The 18,946-nt window shown below is 40.7% G+C and overlaps 1 protein-coding gene across 1 annotated transcript; it reads left to right on the top strand.

Moving 5' to 3' along the window:
- The first annotated feature begins 1,846 nt into the window (after positions 1-1,846).
- LOC140741166 (keratin, type II cytoskeletal 8-like) lies at positions 1,847-17,316 on the top strand. Its single transcript, XM_073071019.1, has 9 exons — positions 1,847-2,176; positions 2,931-3,139; positions 6,113-6,173; positions 6,256-6,351; positions 7,525-7,689; positions 8,427-8,552; positions 11,295-11,515; positions 14,936-14,991; positions 16,630-17,316. The coding sequence occupies exons 1-9, from the start codon at positions 1,919-1,921 to the stop codon at positions 16,779-16,781; spliced, it is 1,344 nt and encodes a 447-aa protein (XP_072927120.1). The 5' UTR covers positions 1,847-1,918; the 3' UTR covers positions 16,782-17,316.
- The last annotated feature ends 1,630 nt before the right edge of the window (positions 17,317-18,946 follow it).

The raw sequence follows: 18,946 nt of genomic DNA, 5'->3' as shown, positions 1-18,946 counted from the left end.
CAACAGCAGCTATTTTTCATTAGGGATTTGAGGAGACTTGGTATGTCACCAAAGACTTTTGCAAATTTCTAAAGATGTACCATGGAGAGCGTTCTAACTGGTTGCATCACCGTCTGGGAGGGAGGGGCACTGAATAGGAACAGAAAAAGCTGCAGGAAGTCGTAAGCTCAGCAAGCTCCATCGTGGGCACTGGCCTCCCCAACACTGAGGAATCTTCGGAAGGCAATGCCTCAAAAAGGTAGCATCCATCATTAAGAACCCCCATCATCCAGGACATGCCCTCTTCTCATTGTTACCATCAAAGGAGGAGGAACAGGAACCTGTAGGCACACACTCAACATTTCAGGACCATTTCTGTCATCAGATTTCTGAATGGACAATGAACCCAGGAACACTACTTCACTATTTTACTTTATTTGCTCTCCTTTTGCACTACTTATTTAAGTTAATTTTTAAAAATATATTGTTGTAAATTATTTTTTTCTTTTCTAGATATGTATTGCACTGTACTGCTGCCGCAAAACAACAAATTTCATAACATATGCCAGTGATATTGAATCTGATTCTGATTCAGGCTACCATTTGCTCATCCAGTATGATCCACTCTTTCCTTATATATATTTACAAATCACCTCAGGGATTCTCTCAACTTTACCTGCCAATAGTTTTGCATGTAATCTTTCTCTTCTGAATTTCCTTTTTGATTCTGCCCCCCCCCCCCACTCCATTGATGTCAGTATCATATCTTTTCCTTGAAGATGGATGCAAACGATTAATTCAGAATTTTATTTGACTTTTCCTCACAGGCACCATTTTCTAATAGAGCTATGTTATAAGAAGCATTGATCTTGTGCTTGAAAGCATTTGAAGCCATTGCTCTATGTTTGCGTCAGTTATGTAGAAATTTGTCTATCTCTGTTTGTCACTTTTTGTGGAACACTAGGGTTGAGACGCTGGGCCCAAATCTGGGCTTCATCTAAACCAACATCCTTCCCTTTAAGAAAATTGAATTTTGAGCTGCTTATCTCACTGACAGTGGCACTGTGTAACACTGGCAGTGGGTTGGGAGTTGTGGGGAGGGGGTAGGTGGTAGCACTGGTGCATGCTCTACCTGTCACCATGTGGGTTTCACCCGGGCGCTTTGCTTTCCTCCCATGTCATCCAGGCTGATAGGTTAATTGGCCACTGCGTGTGGGTGAATGGTAGAATTTGGGGAGTTGATAGGTCAGAGGGAGAGTGGGGTTAATGTAGAGTTAGTGTAAATAGGTGGCTGATGGTCAGTGTATATGAGGGCAGGGATGCAGTGGGAAACCAGAAGGAGGTCGAGTTGATCGTGTCTAGTGTCGTGGAGTTGGCAGGAATACTGCTGCTGCTGCTTCTCTTACTGCGACTTAAAATGTTTGTTACCATTTTCCTTGTGGCCGTGTTTGGTCTGATTTCGGTAGTTACTTGGGATACATGAAAATCTCGACTTCCAAGTTTTTGCTGCCAACATTTTAGTGCTGCAAAGTTGTTTCTTTTTGGCCATCTTCTTCCTATTAACAGTTGCAATGACAAGTACTACTTGAATGATGCTTTTTCCCACTGAACTATTGGAATAGAAGGCATTAAATATTTGGTGTGGGTGGTAGAGTAAATCGGTTGAGTTATCATGATTGGAAAATAGTTTCTTGATAAGCAAAGAATGGTGACTGATTTTAATTATAACTTTGGTATGTGACCACTAAGAATTTGGCCTTGTCTTCAATATGCTGGTGGCAAAACTACATTCCACATTTCTAAAAGAAAGGCTCTTCCTGACAAACGTGCCATGCAACTCAAGGCAGGTTTTCAGTCTATAAAAACACCATGCAGACTTGTAAATCTTAACTTTGTAGGTTTGAGCTGACTCGAACAGGTGCCTCCAGAGAAAGCCAAAATGCAGTCCACAAAGCAGACCGAATACTCCTCCAGCAGCCGAGCAAGCTACAGTCGTTCTTCCAGCTCTGAATCTTCTAGGACCACAGCTCAAAGTATAAAGACTGTGGAGCGAGTTAGTTCCCCATCTTACCAAACTGTCATCAGCACTTCCACTACTTCGACTCAGGATGTTGACCCGCTCATCCAAGTGATTCGCCGAGAAGAAAAAGAACAGATTAAGACACTCAACAACCGTTTTGCTAGCTTCATTAGCAAGGTAATAAATATTTAAAGTCTTTTACAGAGATATGGCTGAAAATAATAATAATAGTAACTTTATTTATGTAGCACCTTTCATACATTAAAATGCAGGTTCAAAAATTGTAAAAATAAATCAATATAGTCATAAAAATCTGAGACAAAATTAAAAAACAAACATGATGTAGAATAAAATGTAATCAAATATTCCAAATTATATAAATGTAATCAACATCAACAGGTATTAAGTAATCCTATAATAGGCCAATTAAAAAGTAGGCTTTTAGAAGTGTTTTGAAACTCTCCACAGTACTAAACTGGCATATCTCAGTCAGTAGAGTATTTGAGATTTTTGGTGCATAATAGCAAAAGGCTGCATAATCTGTTCTTATATGTCTTTATGCTTGGCCCTAGGAACATTAAGCAAGCTAGTATTTGTGGATCTAAGCTTGCAATTGGGGATGTAAGGGGATAGACACTCCAAAGTTTACAGAGGAGCTAATCTATTCAGAGCCTTATACACAATTAAGAGTATTTTAAAATTGATCCTAAAGGACACAGGCAGCTAGGTGTAATGATGCCAAAACTGACATTGAACTTTCTTTTAGAGAAATGGCTACTTTCGGGTGAAAGGATTTTACTGCTTTGAATCCATTAGGAATGTGGAATTGTTTCTTTCTTCCAATGTTATCAGAGCTTTGCTTTCTGATTGTTTTGGTATTTTCCAACAACCCCCCCCCACCTCTCCCCACCTGTCCTTTGAATCCTTCCAGGTTCGTTACCTTGAGCAGCAAAACAAAGTTTTGGAGACCAAGTGGTCTCTCTTGCAGCAGCAGGGAGGTTACAGTTCCAACCATGAGGATATGTACAGGGCATACATCAATGCCCTGACCCGACAGCTGGAAACCTTTAACCAAGACAAGTTCCGCTTGGACAGTGAGTTGGAACAGATGCACAAGACGGTGACTAGTCTCAAAATCCAGTATGTATCAAATACCAAATTATCTTTAAATGTCTGCTCTCACTACATGAAAGATGTAAACCATGGAATCAAAACAGTTTGCAGCATTGAAAGAGGTCACCCAGCAGTTGTTAGTTGTATTTGCTCATTGATTAAGCAATCCCAATTTCCCTCTTCGCTACCATGTCACTCACTGTTTTCCCACTTTTTCTTAAACAGAGAGAAATGCCTCTTATTAACATTTTCCACTGATTCATCCAACTCCCTGAAAGGTGTCTCTAGCTACAGTCTTATCTCCTTAAGAGGCAGAATATGATCAGGGATGGTCAGCATGGCTTTGTCAAGGGCAGGTTGTGCTTTATGAGCCTGATTGAATATTTCGAGGATGTAACAAAACACATTGATGAAGCTAGAACAGTGGATGTAGTGTATATGGATTTCAGTAAGGCATTTGATAAGGTTCCCCATGCCAGGCTCCTTCAGAATGTAAGGAGGCATGGGATCCAAGGGGACATTGCTTTGTGGATCCAGAACTGGCTTGTCCACAGAAGGCAAAGGGTGCTTGTAGATGGTTCATATTCTGCATAGTGGACGATGACCAATGGCAGGGATCTGTTCTAGGACCCCTCCTCTTTGTGATTTTTATAAATGACCTGGATGAAGAAGTAAAAGGGTGAGTTAGTAAGTTTGCTGATGACACCAAGGTTGGAGGTGTTGTGGAAACCAGAGAATTGCTGTTAGAAATTTGGCAGTGGTAACTGCAGTGTGCTGACAGACACAAAAGTGCATCAGATCATTTTAAATTATGGCTTATTCTACTTCTTTATAACACGATTTTGGCTGTGAAATCGTTTCTGGAAGAAAAGGGACACTTCATTCAAAGGGAAATATGCAAATATCCTTCCTGCTTCAGCAATAACATAATATACAGTAGGAATATGAAGGTGAGGTGTAGCAAGAAAAGATGTTGCACAACACACAAATGCTTTCAGTATGTACACTCCCTGCTCCCATTGTTCTCTGGAAGAAAGTATCTGTTGTGAATTTTCCACCTCCCTTATGACTGCACCTGGCAGACTAAATACATCCGGGTTTTATTCAATGTTCTTTTTCACACGTTTCTATATTTAAACTAGGACCCTTTATAAGGGGACAGACAATATTGAGAGAGCTGCTGCATAATGTCCAATGGGCTAGTTGGAGAAAACATGACAGATATTGTGTTCTCAGGGTTCTTGCACAACCAGAGCCCCCTTAACTGATGACTAGAGCATTGGTAATAGCTGTTAAAGAAGCATATTAAAAGCTCCTCCATGTTAGCACACATGCAGATATGTAAAATGGTATAGAAGCTTTTATGAAAATAGTTTTTACTAGTTTAAAGGAATGTTACAGGATAATACCCACCAGTGAATATGAAACCTCAGGCACAAGAAATTCTGCAGATGCTGAAAATCCCGAGCAACACACTCAAAATGCTGGAGGAACTCAGCAAGCCAGGCAGCATCTGTGGAAAAGAGTACAGTCGACGTTTTGAGCCAAAACCCTTTATCAGAAATCCCAGGTATAGCAGGAGACAGTCCCAAGTCCTGCCTCAGGTGCTAGTATCACAACAGCTCAAGACACTACTGCCACCAGACTCCATCTTCTCTCTGTATAGATATTATTTCTTATAAGTTGGCAATGAGAAACCAGTCAAACAACTAATGCTACATCAGCGTTCTGCAAATGCTTGATAGTTTAATAACACTTATGTCATCTCTGACTCTTAAATCGTTCTTGACTAGGGCTCCAAAAAGGTCTTGCTTTCCTCATATAATTGCACATTTTTAAGATCTATGGTTTACATTTACATACACTCGATGACCATTTTGTTAAGTACACCTGTACACCTGCTCTTTAATACAACCATCTAATCAGCCAATCGTGTGGCAGCAATTCAATGCATAAAAGCATGTAGACATGGTCAAAGGTTCAGTTGTTGCTCAGACCAAATATCAGAATGGGGAGGAAATGCAATCTAAGTGGCTTTGGCCGTGGAATTCTTGTTGGTACAGGATGAGGTGGTTTGAATATCTCAGACACTGCTGATCTCTTGGGATTTTCAAATTGAGCAGTCTCTCTTGAGTTTACAGGGAATGGTGCAAAAAACAAAAAAATCATCCAGTGTGGAGCAGTTCTGTGGGTGAAGATGTTTTATTAACGAGAGAGGGCAGAGGAGATTGGCCAGACTGGTTCAAGCTGACAGGAAGGTGACAGTAACTCAATAACTACCCATTACAACAGTGGTGTGCAGAAGAGCACATGACGAGCGGAAGTGGATGAGATACAGCAGCAGAAGCTCATTCGTACACTCAGTGGCCACTTCATTAGATACAGGACATAACAAATAAAGTGGCCAATGAGTGTATTTCTTCATAACATAGAAGGAGACAATTCAGCACATTGAGTCTGTGTGGCTCACAGAGCGTCCCTGTGACTTCCATTCACATATTTACAAACTATTCTTCAGGATGTGCACAATAACAGCCCCAGTTATCCTGCTTCCCACATACACAAAGGGTAAAGCACAGTAACCACTGCTTTCAAAACTAATATCCTAGTTAATAAGAGGGTGATCTGATTGTTTGGATTTATTTTGTTATCTATTGTACAGACCTTGTGCTTCTTTTGGCATTCCCATAACTCTGTTAGTTCTTCTGTAATGAAGAAACAGGCAATAGATTAATACTGCTTCAGGATATTATTAACTTTCTCACTGAAATATTCTAAAGATATGTCGCATTTTGCTAATCGTAAAACTTGAAATCATGTATATCCCAAGCTATCTTTTCTTCTATCTCACACTACTGAATCGTGGTAGCTTCAGTTCCCATAGCAAGGCAGAAACTTGTAAAGAAGTGTGTCTCAAGTACATGATTATTATTAGTGTTATTGTATGATTGATGTTAGCACATTTTCTGGGAAATAAAATTCCTTTCACTTTTATAAAAGGTATGAAGATGAGATGAATAATCGTGCAGGGATGGAGAATGATTTTGTAACTTTGAAGAAGGTATGTTCTTCAATGATTATTTTCATACAATGAAAAATAATCTTTACACTCTTGTGCTAAAATTGAATATGTCCTTGTTCAGAGGGTCGATGATTCATATCTGACAAAACATCAGCTTGCGGATTCACTCGAAGGACTTATTAGTGAGCTCGACTTCCTGAAACAGGTCTATGAAGAGGTAACATTATAGAGTTTTTACTGGCATTATATAACAATAAAATAGTGATAATATAACAATATAATAAAAGTTATTCAAACATATATAGGCTTTCTTTGTCTAATCACTAATAATGGTTTCTCCAAAGACATTTCATCCAGCTTTTCTTACCAACTATAGTACACGGCATTCAAAATATGATTTCTAACATCATAAAATGATGAAAATCTAATATAAAGTTATCTGGTGTAACTTTCAATATCTTTGTCAATGCCTCTTTTATAAACCTAGGCTGAGATATTTTCTCCTAAGATCAATCATTGTGATAATGTACAGAATTGCCAATAACAGTTATGTTTGAAATTCCTAGAATGCAACAGTCTGTGCAGTTGCCACACGAAAAATGCAGAGTGCAACAACTGAAACCATATTTCTTTCAAGGGATTTATGACATTATCAAGTGGGTAGAAAACAAGATGGCAGGAATGTTTGTGAAGCTATTTTAATGTGAAGATTCACAGGAAGGCTGCTGCCATGTGACACTCTAACACAGGATGCCTCTATTTGGCGCATTACACGCATGCAGATTGAACAAGACAGAATTGAAGTTGGTTTTTAACTGTAATTTAAAAACAGCACTTGTTTGTGTTTATTTACTTAATTGTACCTGTTATGGAAAATGAAGATTTATGGAAATTCTCAATAACCAATCAAAAACATTTGCTTCAGTTTTCAAATATTTTCCAAACACTTTCACTGAGGCCTTCTTTACACAGCACAGTCTATTTTTCTCTTGCATATTGCTTCCTTTCATGAAATGGATCTGGAATGAATAATGTCCCATAATTTTCCACTTCTTTCTGCTTTCATTCCTGAGGGGATTTTCAGCTAGCTCAAGTAAGAGGTCAGCCCCCATGTGTCCTAGGGAATGAGTGTCACCTAGCTTTTTTTTGGAACAGAAAGCCTCTCCAGACTTAATCTAATATTGAAAGGTCAGCACTTGCACTGAGGGGGTCAGTGAATAGGCCTAGTGAGGAAACATTGACCCAAATAAATAAATAATGCGATCAATCCAATTAAATGTAAGGACCCATCTGCTTAGATACATGTTGGCCACAAGCGACCAGGCATTATAGTTATTTTGATTATTTTCAAGTTCCTAATGAATTTATTTTTCTTTCAATGATACCTAAGGAACTCCACGAACTGCATTCACAAATCAAGGATGTTGCTGTCACTGTTGAACTTAATAACTACCGTGAGCTGGACCTTCAGGAGCTTATTGCTAACATGAAGGAGCAATACGAACTGTTGGCATCCAAGGGTCGTAACGAGGTTCAGGCTGTGTACAAATCCAAGGTAAAGAAATATACCTCTTGTAATTTAAGAAGTTAATTGGGAACCAGGTGAATTTATATAATCTGGAGAGGTTAGCCCATCATTCACAAATGAATGCAGCTGATAGGAAAGAAAGGGATGTATTACAGGCCCCTAGCTGGAAAATGTCCTGTTCCACTGCATTGGGATTAAAATAAGCTTAAAATTTGCAAAGAAAAATAGCTAAATACATCTGGTATGAGGTTAGTGGAGATGATTTCCTAAGCATAATCTCCAACCTTTTCTAACTCCAATTTTGGATGACTGATATCCAAAGATCTTTGTGATGTTACCTGTCATGAGTTTGGCTTTAATCTCCTCAATTATTGTGCTTATTTTATTTTCCAGTGGGTTCATTCTAAACATGTGGACACTATTGATAAGGCTGTTGTATAGTATTTATTTCTAATTGCCTCCTGAGAAGGTGGTGACTACATTGCTGCAGTCCTTGTGAGGATGGTACTTCAGGAGTTCTGTTGCATGAGGGGTGTTAGGATTTTGATGCAGGGATCATGAAGGAGCAGTAATGAATTTCCTCGTTAGGAATGGTGAGTGATTGGCAGGCGATGGAGGAGGTGGCATTCCTATGCTCCTGCTCCACTCCTTCATTAATTTGGTAGTTGCTGTTGATTGCAGCTCCATGACTGACAGGTCAAATCAACCATCTGATTCCCTCTTGTCTCACATTTTTCCCTTCTCTGATATTGCTTCCATTTCAGTACAATCAACTCTCCCAGTCTGCTGGAAAATATGATGATGAACTGCGTGTGCTCAAGAGTGACATTACAGACACAGTCAGGAGAATCACGAAAGTTAATACTGAAATCGAAACGCTTAAGAACCAGGTAATGACGTCAACACTGATCACTACGAAACATTTTCTGCTCCTTTTCCAATTGATTTTCCTCCCTCTTAATGCCAGACAGGGTAAATACCCTCTGGAACTGCCACCAGTCTATCATTCTTCTTGTTCACCAATAGTACTGAAGTTGTATAAAATCAGTCTCAAATCACTTATGTCTGTGCAGTCAACAGGCTTGATCGACAGAGAAACACAAGAGACTGCAGATGCCGGAATCTGAAGCAGCAATCAGCCTGCTGGAAAAGCTCATTGGGTTGAGCAGGAGAGAAAGGAATTGTCAACATTTCTGACATCTGGCCAAATGCAGAGTTCCGACCCGAAACGTAGACAATTTCTTTCTGTCTATAGACACTGATCAATTCATTGTTCCTCCAGCAGATTGATTGTTAATTGACAGGGAATTATCCAATCATTTCCACTCCAGATGGGAATAGCATCAAGCAGTACGTGCAGCCATTAGCAAACACAAGTCATTCGAGGCCAGCTCTGCCCATTGGTGCACATTGTGTCAAAAGCAGTTTTGTCAACCCCTCTCCCTAAAAGGACATTGTGGCCAGTTTACTTACTGAAGCCCCAGAAGCAAAACAAGGCAAGGTAATCTGTCCCATGGTGCTACATTAATAACATTCTCTTAAGAACTGGAAAAAGTTTGTTCCCAGAACCTCCAACCTAACTGGCATAATAAATTCTGGAGGATGATTTTGGACAATTTGAATCTCTGTGATTGTACTTATGGTGGGATGTTGAGATCAGTTTCAGGTACAGTCTTGGCCAGGGAAGTAATTCAGTCTTCATTTTAAAGTTGAGTATTCTGCCCAATATGTGTCTATTTAGTAAATTAATTGAATTTCTATGATCTGGGAATCTTCAGGTTCGATTCACTGGAAAGTTTATATTTTCAGTATGCATTTCTTGAGAGATTGGTGTAGACCTTGCTCTTATCTGGGCTACTTGTGAGCATGCCCATACATAATCCCAGATTCTACCCTGACCCAACACATACAAAGTATTAGAGGAGCTCAGCAAGTTAGGTTCCAGATATGGAGGGAAATAAACAGTCGACGTTTCAGGCTAAGACCCTTCATCAGGACTGGAAAGGAAGTGAGCAGAATCTAAAATAGGGAAGTGAGGAGAGGGACAAGGTGGGTAAGAAACTGGGAGATGATCGGTAATAAAGGTGAAAGGCTGAAGAAAAGGATTCTGGTAGGAGACGACTGTGGACCATGGAAGAATGGGAAGGAGGAGGGGATCCAGAGGGAGGTGATGGGCAGATGAGAAGAGAAGTAGTGAGAGGGTAACTAGAATGGGGAATGGAAAAAGAGAGAAGGAGGGAGGGGAAGCAAAATCACTGGAAGTTGGGGAAAAAGGTGTTCATGCTATCAGGTTGGAGGCTACCCAGACGGAATATGAGATATTTCTCCTCCAACTTGAGTTTGACCTCATCATGATAGTAGAGGGTACCATGGGCAGACATCAGAATGGGAATGGGAAGTCACATTGAAATGTTAGCCAACAGGAGATCTTGCTTTTTGTGGTGGATGGAGTGAAGGTGCTCAACAAAGCGGTCCTCCAATCTGCACTGGTCTCACCAATGCAAAGGAGGCCTCACTAGGAGCAGCGGATGCAGAAGATGACCGTGACTGACTCACAGTTGAATTGTGGCCTCACCTGCAAATACCATTTGGGGCCCTGAATGGTGGTGAAGGGGGAGGTGTAGGGGCAGGTATGGCATGTGTCATGCTTGCAGGGATAAGTGACAGGAGGGAGATCAGTGGGGAGGGCCAAGTGGACGAGAGTCATGTAGAGAGTGATCCTAAGTGGTAGGATTCTGCTGGAGATGGTGGAGGCTATAGAGAATGATGTGCTGGATACAGAGTGAATCCTTTCCCAAGAAAGGTCTGCCTCATTCTCTCCTCATCAGTGCAACTCAACATCATTGATTCCTTAATTGAGAAAGACGAAGGGTCTCGGCCTGAAACGTCGACAGCGCTTCTCCCTATAGATGCTGCCTAGCCTGCTGTGTTCTACCAGCATTTTGTGTGTGTTATCATTGATTCCTTACTGGTCTAAGCATGGAAGCTGACAAATGCAGTACTAAACAGAGATAATGACTAGCAGTCCAACAGTTTCCACAGTAACTCTGATGGCTAACTATCTACAGCCTTTTGTGCTCAAAGAGAAGATCATATGTCATATTTATTGAAGGGCCAAATCATGGACCACAGGAGAGAACAGGCTCATTCTGCCCTTACCAGTAGCCAAAAATTGTACCTATGCTCTGTCCACCAGAAAAAGCAGGATCTCCTGGTAACCATTCTACTTCCCGTTTCCAGTCTGACATGTCAGTCCATGGCCTCCTCTATTGCTGCAATGAGGCCACACTCAGGTTGGAGAAACAACACCTTATATTCCATCCTTGGTGAAGAAATTTGAGAATAACTCTGCAGGTTCCGCCACTAACAGTTTATGTGAAGCATTTCAATAACAATGAGGGATCAGACATTTGAATCTTTACATTCTGTTTTGAGCAGTAATATCCTATTTGGTCCATTGACCCTTTGGGGTCAATGGACCAAATAGCTAGTGGGAAAGTGTGGGGGTTTATTTTAAGTCAAAAGGTTTATTAAAATATGATATACTTTGCCTTTTTGGTCAACAAGCTTAACATTTTATGATCAAGAACATTTTTTCTAACATTTGCATTTTAAAACAAAAATCTATTTAGCGGATTGCGTTAGAAACAGCAATCACTGAAGCCGAAGAACGTGGAGAGCTAAGTTTGAGAAGCATCAAGGCTAAGATTGCTGAAAAAGAGAATGAAATATTCAAAGCCAAGCAGGAAGCAGCCAAGAAAGTGCATGAATACCAGGAACTAATGAACGTCAAAATTGCTCTGGATTTTGAAATTCAAACCTACAGGAAAATGCTGGAGGGAGAGGAGACCAGGTACAAGATATTTAGATTCAGTGGGAGGGGTGTGGTTCTGCAAAATCTTGTTGACTAACAATAAGAAAGCTTGTTGAAATTGTTTCCTTGTTAGAAACTATATAGCCAACACAGTGTGTTTATAAATAATATATTTATGACTTAGTTTAATGCAGTACAAAGACAAAGTGCCTTGCCTTTATACATAGACAACTGACTCACAAAGGAAGTTGCCCAGAAAGACTGACAGTAGCAATAACTATGGCAAGGACATACTGACAGATGCAGAGAAGTATCACAGTGGTGAAATGCCTGGATGCAGTAATGTCGTTAAGCTGGAGAACAGTTGAAATCATTTAAGAATTCTTGTGGGTAACAAGTCAGGAGGTAAAAATGAAACAATTCTTAAACTTGCATTGTAAATGTTTTACATGCATAAAATAAAGGTTTGAACAGATACATAAGATGTAAGAAAAGAAGAGCTGTTATTGGTTTTAATACAAATCGTATTTAATTATTTTTTTAAAAAGTAGAATTTTGAAATAACTGAGGAACAAGATAGGTGGAGGAACAGGTAGTGTTGAGAAAGCAGGAGTCTGCAGAAAGATTGGAGAGACTAGTAAAATTGGCAAAGAAGTGGCAGATGGAATATAATGTAGAGAAGTGTATGGTCATGCACTTTGGTAGAAGGAATAAAGGCATGGACTATTTTCTAAATGGGGAGTGAATTCATAAATCAGAGGTGCAAGGGGAATTCCCTAAATGTTAACTTGCAGATTGAGTTGATAGTAAGGAAGGCAAATGCAATGTTGGCATTCATTTTGAGAGGACTAGAATATAAAGGGAAGGATGTAATGTTGATGCTTTATAAGGCATTGGGAAGACCACATTTGGAAGATTGTGAGCTGTTTTGGGTGCCATTTCTAAGAAAGAATGTGCTGGCATTGGAGAAGGTCCAGGGGAAGTTTACGAAAATTATCCTGACAATGAAAGGGTTAATGTATGAGAAGCATTTGATGGCTGTCGGCCACTGGAGTTTAGAAGAATGAGGGCTGATCTCATTGAAATCATCTGAATATCGAAAGGCGTAGACAGAGTGGACGTGGAGAGGATGTTTCCAATAGTGGAAGAGTCTATGACCAGAGGGCACAGCCTTGGATTGTAAGACTGCCCCTTTAGAACAGAGATAAGGAGGAATTGCTTCAGTCAGATGGTGCTGAGTTTGTGGAATTCGTTGCCACAGATGGCTGTGGAGGCATGTCATTGGGTATATTTAAAGCAGAGGGTGATAGGTTCTTAGTTAGCAGGGGTGCCAAAGGTTATGGGGAGATGGCAGGAGAATGAGGTTGAAAGGGAAAATAAATCAGCCATGATCAAATGACAGAGCAGGTGTGATGGGTTAGTTGGTCTTATGGAATGACTATCCACACAAATAGTTATAATTAAATTTAATTACCAGAAAGGTCATTAAACAGTAATTATGGACTTCTGTGCCATCAGAAACTCATTTGTATTTCATTCAACAACATATTAGATTTTCATGTATTTGTTACAACTGTTTTAATCATTTTAATCTGAAAATAACATTTGGGAAATAGTGACCTCTGTGAAAAAGCAGGAATCACTGGCAGCAACAGAAGGTAGAGCAGTAGATGTAGTGTATATGGATTTCTGCAAAGCATTTGATAAGCATTTAATATGCAAGGCTTATTGAGAAAGTAAGGAGGCATGGGATCCAAGGGGACATTGCTTTGTGGATCCAGAACTGGCTTGCCCACAGAAGGCAAAGAGTGGTTGTAGATGGGTCATATTCTGCATGGAGGTCAGTGACCAGTGGTGTGCCTCCAGGATCTGTTCTGGGACCCTTACTCTTCATCAGTTTTATAAATGACCTGGACGAGGAAGTGGAGGGATGGGTTAATAAGTTTGCTGATGATACAAAAGTTGGAGGTGTTGTGGATAGTGTGGAGGGCTGTCAGAGGTTACAGCGGGACATTGATAGGATGCAAAACTGGGCTAAGAGTGGCAGATGGAGTTCAACCCAGGTAAGTGTGAGGTGGTTCATTTTGATAGGTCAAATATGATGGCAGAATATAGTATTAATGGTAAGACTCTTGGCAGTGTGGAGGATCAGAGGGATCTTGGGGTTCGAGTCCATAGGACAATCAAAGCTGCTGCGCAAGTTGACTCTGTGGTTAAGAAAGCATACAGTGCATTGGCCTTCATCAATCGTGGGATTGAATTTAGGAGCCGAGAGGTAATGTTGTAGCTATATAGGACCCTGGTCAGACCCCACTTGGAGTACTGTGCTCAGTTCTGGTCACCTCACTACAGGAAGGATGTGGAAGCCATAGAAAGGATGCAGAGGAGATTTACAAGGATGTTGCCTGGATTGGGGAGCATGCCTTATGAGAATAGGTTGAGTGAACTCGGCCTTTTCTCCTTGGAGCGACGGAGGATGAGAGGTGACCTGATAGAGATAGATAAGATGATGAGAGGTATTGATCATGTGGATAGTCAGAGGTTTTTTCCCAGGGCTGAAATGGCTAGCACAAGAGGGCACAGTTTTAAGGTGCTTGGACATAGGTACAGAGGAGATGTCAGGGGAAAGTTTTTTATGCAGAGAGTGGTGAGTGCGTGGAGTGGGTTGCCGGTGACGGTGATGGAGGCGGATACGATAGGGTCTTTTAAGAGACTCCTGGGCAGGTACATGGAGCTTAGAAAAATAGAGGGCTATGGGTAACCCTTTGGGCCAAAGGGCCCATATTGTGCTGTAGGTTTTCTATGTTTCTATGTTTCTAACTTCTAAATTTCTGCATTTTAGCATGAATGAAGAGTCTAGAAATTATAGTTATTTTCCTTGCGTAACACAATGAATGTGATAATTTCATTGTCATTAAAATGGCAAAATCAATGCATTTTAATAACGTAACTTCTGATTCTTTATGGAGTTGTTTTGTAAATTATTTCAGAAAATGATGGTTGTCCATTTGCTGTGATTGACAGATTTTTGGATTCTTAAGGGATACAGGGATGGCATAGGGTGACAAGTTGAGTAGAGGATGATCTTCTTGAATAGCCAAGCAGGCAGGAGGAACTGTGTTGCCCACTCTTTTTTATGCTCCTTGTGATTTTGTATTCTACTCTCTTGAACCAGTAGACTGGAGTTCAGAGAAGTTATTACTTCTTGTCAAAGATTCTTGCCAAACAGACTTCAAGCATGTTATTTAAACGTGATGAGTTAATGTACTTCAACAACCAGGATACATTGAGAATAACAGTAGAAATGTAAAAGGAGTTTGCAAAGCAGATTATTTGTTGAGGTGAAGTTTAGGACATTCATTTTGGTTGTGGGTCTTCTTTGAGACAATGTTGCTCCTTAAACATGGTTAAGTACAATGTTTTTCAAGCTCTACTTACATCATAAACTTTTGTTTACAGGATTGGTCAGAAACAAAAGGCAATTCTTCATCTTAACACCACACCAATGATATCCGGTAAGTTATTCTGCTTTGTAGTAGAATTCAGCTCATACTCAAGCCAACCCCAGCATAGGATTGAGCCATAAGGAAGAACTCATTCAGTGTCATGAACTCATTGTCCCAAGGCATGACGGTGGCAAGGTAAAGATACAACACACATTTCCCCCTCCTGAGCTCTTTTCCATCATGCTTGGTGGTTGCCTGGGATGTAATTAAACTGGAAATGATGCAAAAAACATTCATAAAGGTGTTACCAGAACTGGAGGGCTTGATTTATAAGGTGAGACTGGATAATTATTTAAATGGTAAAAGATTGTAGCATGCTGCTGTGCAGAAGGACTTGGGAGCACTTGTGTATGAATCACAAAAGGTTGGTTTGCAGGTACAACAGGCTATCAAGAAGGTAAATGGAATGTAGGCCTTCATTGCTAGAGGGATTGAATTTAAGAGCAGGGAGGTTATGCTACAACTGTACAGGGTACTGGTGAGGCCGCACCTGGAGTACTGTGTGTAGTTCTGGTCTCCTTACTTGAGGAACGATATACTGGCTTTGGAGGTGGTGCAGAGGAGGTTCACCAGGTTGATTCCAGAGATAAGGGGGTTAGACTATGAGGAGAGATTGAGTTGTTTGGGACTGTACTCGCTGGAATTCAGAAGAATGAGAGGAGATCTTATAGAAACGTATAAAATTATGAAAAGGATAGATAAGATAGGGGCAGGAAAGTTGTTTCCATTGGTAGGTGAGACTAGAACTAGGGGACATGGCCTCAAGATTCGGGGGAGTAGATTTAGGACGGAGATGAGGAGGAACTGCTTTTCCCAGAGAGTGATGAATCTGTGGAATTCTCTGCCCAATGAAGCAGTGGAGGTTGCCTCAGTAAATATATTTAAGACAAGGTTGGATATATATTTGCATAGTAGGGGAATTAAGGGTTATGAGGAAAAGGCAGGTAGATGGAGATGAGTCCACAGCCAGATCAGCCATGATCTTATTGAAGGCGAAGCAGGTTCAATGGGCCAAATGGCCTACTCCTGCTCCTATTTCTTATGTTCTTAGTGTTCTTCTAAGTTGGAACTTTATTCCCTGTAGCATAGAAGACCAAGGAGTGACCTTCTAGTGTTTCATAAGATCACGAAGGGCATAGATAAGGTGAATGGTCATAGCCTTTAACCCAAGGTAGGGGAGTCTAAAATTCGAGGGCAGAGGTTCAAGGTGAGGGTAATGATTTAAAAGGGATCCATTGGGTGACCTTTTCCACATGGGTGGTGGGTGTATGGAACGAGCTGCCAGAGGAAGTGGAGAAAATTACAATGTTTAAAAAACAGACAGGAAACTTTGGAGGGATATGGGCCAAACGTGGAGAAATGGGATCAGCTCAAGTATACAACTTGGTCAGCATGAATGGGTCGGGCCAAAGGGCCTGGGTTATGCTGTGTGTCTCTGAACCCTCAGTAGCCCCTGGTGTCTAACCACTGGGGACATGGCTGAGAGTCTGGGAGGCTAACTTATAAGTGTCAGACCAGGCCAAGAAAGTGAAAAGGGAATGCAGTTACACAAGGCAGAAGAGAAATTACACAAAAATTAAGCTATAATAGCTTTGGATTTCTCTATGAACATGCATGAATTAACTTTTTCTCCTTCATTTCCTTTAGACTTTGGAAGTTCTGGTTCATCATATTCCAGAAGTTATTCAACTGAGCACCAGGAAGCCTCAGGGAATATGCAAAATTTCTCCAGTGGTTCAACTGGAAGGAGAGCCGTCATGGTGAAAACAGTTCAGGCAGTTGAAAGAATAACAAATTGAAAAGGGCTTTACAACTAAACAGCTAAAAAGCGAATGGTGACCAGTTTTAAACACAATGTACCAAATAAGAAGTAACAACACACATAAAGAAATTTGCTTTTAATTATAATAATCAAGACAACTCATTCTTCTCTCCATTTCATTAGCGTGAGTTACACGTGTGGTCAATATCTTCCTGGGCTAAAGTTGTTAAAACAATTCCATTGACATTTTTCCTAATGCCATTTCGTCCTGCAACTCATCATAGTAATACTGGATATTAATAATCATTGTCAGAAGCAGCAAAATTTAAATATTCAAAAATAATTGACCATCAAATTCTCTGAATAGAATATTAAATCATAAAAAACTTACAGTGATTGTATCAAGGGAAGAATGAAAAGATAATTATATTTTCACTGCTGGACGTGGGCTATTCTTTGATTGAAATTCTTATGATTGTCTCTGAGTGTCAATTAAATGTAAACACTTGTACTTCATGTTATATTAAGTTGCAGCTTTGCCTTCATATAATAAACTTGATTGCAATGACAAACTTCTGTTGAATGCATCACAAATATACACAAGAGAAGCATGTGATGCATTCACTAGGGCCACTAGCTATTGTAGAACATCAAAGTCAAGTTTATTGTCATCTGCACAAGTAGATGTGTGCACAGGTGTAATGAAAAACTCACTTACAGCAGTGTCAGGAGCACATAAAACTAGAAGCACAACATTCTTCAGAAAATCAGAATCAGAATTTTCATTACTTACTTATATGATGTGAAATTTGTTGTTTTCTGACAGTAGCATAATGCAAAGACATAAAGTTACTACAAATTACAAAAAAATGTTGAGGGTGCTTAGAGAAGATAAATTACGAAAAAAAGGTTATACAAGTATAAGAAAACACAATTAGAAAAAATAAGCTGTGAGCTTTTTTCTGACATATTTACTTCAAACTTCCAAGTTCAAAGTAAACTTATTATCAAGATACATGTACTGTATGTCACCATATACAATCCTGAGATTCATTTTCTTGCAGACAGAGTAAATACAAAGAAACACAATAGAATCAATGAAAAACTGCACATAACAAGATGGACAAACAACCAATATGCAAAAGACATCAAACCATGCAAATGCAAAACGAAAAAAAAATTACTGACATGGACATAATGGGTCAAATGTGCCATAAACTTCTATGATTCTAAATCAAAGAAATTCATACATTGCTCAGCAGAGCCAAAAACTTTAGGAATCAGGAAATTTGCAGTTGTACCCTTTTCTGAAGCCAATGTACTATACATTTGTTGCCCAAATGAACTGAAGAGGTTTTGTGTTGTCGATATTTGTTTTGAGAATGAAAAAAGAGCTTAAAAGCCATTGGCCTGAACCATAAACTTCTGTGCCTACTGGCAGTAGTGTCCATCACCAGGGACCCCCACCATTCAGGCCATATTCATTCTAGGACAAAGGAGATGTCTTCCTTTTTTAAAGAAAGGGGCTTCCCTTCGTCCACTATCAACTCTGCCCTCCATCGCGTCTCCCTATTTCACGCACCTCTGCCCTCACCCCATCCCCCCGCCAGCCCACCAGGGATAGAGTCCCCCTGGTCCTCACCTGTCACCCTACCAGCCTACAGATCCAACGTATAATCCTCCGTAACTTCCGTCACCTCCTACGTGATCCCACCACCAACCACATCTTCCCCTCCCCCCAACTCTTGGCTTTCCACAGGGATCCCTACACGACTCCCTTGTCCATTCATCCCCCCCCCCCCCATCCCTCCCCACGGACCTCCCTTCGGGCACTCATCCCTGCAAACGGAAGAAGTGCTACACCTGCCCCCACACTTCTTCCCTCACCACCATCCCAGGCCCCAGACAGTCCTTTCAGGTGAGGCACCACTTCACCTGCGAGTCAACTGGGGTGATATACTGTATCCGGTGCTCCCGATGTGGCCATTTATACATTGGGGAGACCCGCTGCAGACTGGGAGACCGTTTCGCCGAACACCGGCGCTCAGTCCTCCAGCAGTGGCGGGATCTCCCTGTGACCACACACTTCAATTCCACAGACCACTCCCACTCCGACATGTCTGTCCACGGCCTCCTCTACCGTCAAGATGAGGCCACACGCAGGTCGATGGAGCTATACCTTATCTCCCGCCTAGGTAGCCT

This window comes from Hemitrygon akajei, chromosome 18 (assembly GCF_048418815.1).
Source record: "Hemitrygon akajei chromosome 18, sHemAka1.3, whole genome shotgun sequence".
Lineage (NCBI taxonomy): Eukaryota > Metazoa > Chordata > Chondrichthyes > Myliobatiformes > Dasyatidae > Hemitrygon > Hemitrygon akajei.
Note: the sequence above shows the minus strand (reverse complement) of the source record. Positions and strands in the feature narration are given on the sequence as shown.